Source organism: Anneissia japonica, unplaced genomic scaffold, assembly GCF_011630105.1.
Source record: "Anneissia japonica isolate Jap-2015-1 unplaced genomic scaffold, ASM1163010v1 scaffold324_len738069_cov173, whole genome shotgun sequence".
Lineage (NCBI taxonomy): Eukaryota > Metazoa > Echinodermata > Crinoidea > Comatulida > Comatulidae > Anneissia > Anneissia japonica.
Window position 1 is genome coordinate 691426 of NW_022692196.1, and position 5226 is coordinate 696651.

The window sequence follows — 5226 nt, forward strand, 5'->3', positions numbered from 1 at the left end:
ACTGTTTTAATTCAAGTAGGTAGCCAAAAGGGAGCTGGAGCTTGTTCTAGTCGAGACATCCGCATCTTCAATTTTGAAAATTTACCAAGGTTGATTAATATGCATGAAGTTAGCCAATCACGTGATTTACAAAATCAGTTATGCATACGATATCCCACATCAAATTTGATGTGGGAAATTGCAAGCATGAATCGTTTGCCCAGGCCCTAATTCGAAAAAAAAGAAATCGAGTATGGGACGCCAATTAAATTAGGTATGGCGCGCACTAAGTGCAATAAAGAGTGAGTAACCTAAAATTAGGGCCTGGAACCCAGGCTAAAACTAAAGCAGAGTTTTTGCATTTCATCAAAGTTTATAGTATATGTGACTTGATTAAAGTAATCTTTAATTACCTTCCATACATTCCTCCAATCTTACCCCATCTTTGAAAGTCTGTGTTCTTTGGTGGCATTTAAATGGAGGTAGATTAAAATTCCTTGTCTTACCCATCTTTACAGATATACCACTGTTACAGGTAAAGTTTATAGGACACATCCTTCCAAAACCATAAAATAGGTTTGTCTAAATCCTTCACGATTTTTGTCTACTCTACCATGTGAAGATGCATTTATTCTTGTTACCCAGTCAGCCGCAGTTGACTGGGTTCTGTTTCTTAGCAGTTTCTTTCTTTCTTTACCTGTCAGCAGCATGCTGACTGGGTTCTGTTTCCTAGCAGTTTCTTTCTTTCTTTCTGGCAACATTTTAAAAGGCTACTAGTGGCAAACTACTGGACCGATTTAATTAAAACTTGGTCAGTAGGACCGATGCCGCCTCCCATTTATGTATTGTTCACAACTTGGGGTCAAAGGTCACATAAGGGGCATTATGGTCAAAAAACCAAAAATCATAAAAAACTACTTGTCTCACAAATAATGTAGCACAGTCTTGTCCTCTGCACATATACATTGGTATAAGGCAGGGTTTATAGGGTGTTCAGGGATAAGGGGTTAAAGGTCATTAAGGGATAATTTTAATTTTTTTCTGGCAACATTTCAAAACGCTACTAGTGCCAAACGGTCTACAGTGGAATTTGTAACTACACAGAATGAATTTACTGTTGTTACTGCTGTTTCTGTTTTTATGATCTTTTTAATGTCATTTCATTATAAAATTCTCTAACAACAATTTGACATATCTCTTTCTCATAGGATGTCAATCTAGAATACATTGCGAAAATGACGCATGGATTCAGTGGTGCTGACTTGACTGAGATCTGTCAGCGTGCGTGTAAGTTGGCGATCCGCCAATGCATTGATGCCGAGATCTCGCGTCAGAGGCAACGAATGGAAAATCCTGATCTTGATATGGTATGTAAATTTATAACATATTAAATCACTTGTCTATTTCTTACCATAAACTCATATTTATATACAAATTTTTATATCTGTTTTCAGAGGTGAGTGGGGCTACTTGGTCTTGATGTTTTCTAATCAATCTAAAACTAATTTCTTGGCCCTCCACCCACTATCTGCAGTTAAGTCTGTGGTTCTACAATGTATGACAATAAAGTAATAAACGCTAGAATGTTACCCCGGTTTTAAAGAGTGTAGTCGTCCCTATCGCCTCGGCAACTGTGGGACGAGTATAATACCCGTGTCTGGCAGCGAACGTGTTAAAATGACTAAATAGTGTTGATATATAATAATATTGGTTTCATAGACATTTAACATGATTGATATTTTGTTGTTCCAATTCTGAGCGTTTGGCCAACAGAAAATGTTCCTGCTTTTCTTTCGCTGTAGACCTCGATTCAAACATGAATAACCCTCGCATGAAGTGTGGCGGTATAAGGGACAATGTATCCATTACATGACGGTACTGACGCTGCACTCTGCCTGCTGTGAGTCCCCAGAGTCCCTTCAAAAATTTCCAATTTCAAATACATTTCTCCTTCCAATTAGACTACTTTCTGGATAAGGATTTTAGTGGTCTTTAGCAGCTTTGTTCTTTAATTATAAAAAAGGATGATTATTGTAAAGGTAAATAGACGACATTCATTTAGGACCACAGAAAAGTGGTCTTTAATTGGAGTGCACATTATTTAGAAGGAGACATGTATTTAGAAATGAATGAAAGAGAAAATTTTATTTTATTATTTAATTTTTATTATTGATTTTTTTTTTTAAAGGAAATGGAAGATGACGATGATGACCCAGTACCAGAGATCACCCGTGCTCATTTCGAGGAAGCCATGAAGTTTGCGCGACGATCTGTCACGGATAACGACATTCGCAAATATGAGATGTTTGCACAAACTTTACAACAGAGCCGAGGATTTGGTGGTAGCTTCAGGTTTGTTACATTTACAATATTATGAATATTATCTGGTTTTTCCATGGGCTAATTATACATGAAAATACACAGACTTAAATAGAGCAACTGTTGTCATTATTAAATTATTATTGATTGTTATTAAAGAGTTTATAATAGAAAGAGGTCCAACTCTCAGGTTTTCCTTGAAACGCTATCCAATTCTCTTGAATAGTACTACAACCTTGTGCGCCCTTAAAAAGTGAGATAGGGTTTATAACCTTGGTTGGTGATACACGTAAAGTCATTAATATTGAGCATATGCTGTATGTAAAGAATGGCATTTTTTTTATCTATATGTGGAGCGCCTGCTAACTTGTGGTAGCACTGTGTTTTTCGTTTGATTGCGTGCATGCCAAATCAGGAAAGTCAGACCTATTTCTGTTATTGTTTTTATTATTTTTTTCAATTCTTTGATAATAATGTGTTAATGGTTTTTTAATATTGCTTTTTATTATTATTATGATGTCAATTCTTGTACCCCTCCAATCTTACCCCATCTTTGAAGTGTATGTTCTTTGGTGGCATTTAAATGGAGGTACATTAAAATACCTTGTCTTACCAACCTGTGCAGATATACCACTGTTACAGGTAAAGTTTATGGGAAACAATACATTTATATGCAGCAATAGGCAAGATGATACGGAATCTAGAAAGTTTGTATGGTTACCATATTTGGGACAGCTGTCACATCTTATTCAATGCATTCTACAGCAAGCCGATATTAAAGTGTTTCATAGTGCACCCAACAAACTATCCCGGACTCTTCAAACACAAAAGGATAAACCACCAGCACAGAGCCAGCCAGGAGTTTATCTGATTCCATGTGAGTGTGGAAAGTTTTACATTAGTGAAACAGGACGTGATCTCCGTACAAGGCTCAAGAAAGACTTAGGCCATGCTAGGAGAGTGGAACAGCAAAGTCATCTATAGTCAAGCACTCCCACAAACAACAATATTGTGTTATGTTGGGATAAAGCCAATCTGATAGCCACTTTACCATTTTGACATTCCAGACGGACCAGAGAGGCTATATAAATTGACAAACACGATACACTACATCACGATATCGGATTTCTCATCAGCAATATTTGGTTATCCATGTATTAATCGGACCTAAACCAAAGCAACACATTTCTCGCCACACTGGAAACCATGCCATTTTTTTGGCTTTTCTGCAGATAATATTTTCCTGAAGGTGACTGAAGCAACTCAATAGAAACATTGTGACATTCTTGACCAACAACAGTTATTTTTTGAACTATCTACCTAGTGTCCGCAAGCAATTAATATATAATAAATTTTTCTTTAAGGCTAGGCACACACGACATTTCACTCGGGCTACCACCAGCAATCTGCAGATGGTGCAGCGTCCTTAAGTGCTCACAGAGAACCGAGATGAATTTGTGTGCAGATAGTCGTATGTCGCAAAGTGTGCTTTGCTTTAAAATTGTACACATGTATTTTTAGAAAATTGAATTAATAATCATAACAATAACTTTGTTTTTTTTTGTTGTTGTATCTGTGTAGGTTCCCAGATCAAGGAAACCAATCACAGGGCCCAGGAGCCGGAGCTGGTTCGAACAACCAGGATGCGTTCCCAGAGGCAGACAATGATGATGATCTTTACAACTGAATAAAAAAAAAAAAATTGTATAGTAGTCACAGTTATTGGAATGAATTAATTATAGGCGATAACTCTGTAACAGGATGAAATGCATCCACAAACGCTGTATATGTCTCGTTATCTACAGTTGTTATTCATTTTATTAAAACCATGCTAACTGGGGCTAGGGATAAAACTGCAATTCAACTGAAACTTTATTATTATTTTTGCCTTCTTTTAAATCATTTGTTTTTAAATCTAGCTTAATCAATACTCTCAACTCACATAGTTTCTAATATAATTAATGAAAATGATGATACCAACTTAACAGTTGAAAACATCATTTAATAAAAATTGTTAGAGAATTTAAATTATGCACAAAAGTGTAGGATTATTTATATTTCTGTTTTACCGGCCACGTCTGTACGTTAGATGTGTTGATTTTTTTATGCTCTTAAGCCTACAGCTTCACAGAAATGTACTAAATACTAACAATTTGTACCAAGGATGTTTTCCCTAGCAAAGATATTTCGCTTGTGAGAAGGCATATCCTTGCTAGAATACCAACCATATCTTGGTAAAAAACATACCTCAGAAGAGGCCTGTAAAGTTCCAAGATATTTAGAATGGTATGTAAACATTACGGGGCGCATTATATCTTTACATTGAACGTTGCGCTATCTGAACCAACAAACTTGTAGCAGGGATTGTATTTAGTCATGTAAAAGAAAGCAATGTAACTCTTGGTATGGAAATATCAGAACAGATATCCCTGTTAATATTTAGTACATTTTCTGTCATGTGAGTAGGGTGTTATTCAAACAAATCTTGTTTCGGCAATTTCTTTAGGAATATGATAATGAAATATACAATAAATTTTCTGAAGTGTCTTGAACTAGATATCAATTGTCTTTTGCTATCAGAGAAATGGATGCAAAGCGCTAAAAAATATCACAAATAATAGTACTTTCTCAGGCATAAGCCCACCCTCTACTTTATATCCAGTTTCACACACCAGGAGCCAAGGATTTGATTTGAATTAGTAGCTCAGCTGACTTAATTTGTGCGTGCAATGTTGAAAAATTGCCTCCCAATTTGCTATTAATTCAAAAAATATTTTTTTTGTACAAAAATTTCCTGGGTGCAATTTGGCCTATCAGCAAAATGGGCCTAGTTTCTTGTTCAATAAGGTGGGCTTATACCTGAAGAGCTATGGAACTGGGCGAGTCAAGTGGGCGAGTGGTATGGCAGGGGCACTGCCATCTAAAGCC

The 5226-nt window shown here is 36.3% G+C and overlaps 1 protein-coding gene across 1 annotated transcript in view; it reads left to right on the forward strand.

Annotated features, from left to right (window-relative positions):
• Positions 1-4000, forward strand: part of LOC117100185 (transitional endoplasmic reticulum ATPase) — a 28165-nt gene extending 24165 nt beyond the window's left edge. The window contains exons 14-16 of the mRNA XM_033239776.1: positions 1188-1346; positions 2168-2331; positions 3880-4000. Of these exons, the coding sequence (XP_033095667.1) occupies positions 1188-1346; positions 2168-2331; positions 3880-3985 (429 nt within the window). The 3' untranslated portion in view covers positions 3986-4000. The remainder of the gene's footprint in view (positions 1-1187; positions 1347-2167; positions 2332-3879) is intronic.
• The last annotated feature ends 1226 nt before the right edge of the window (positions 4001-5226 follow it).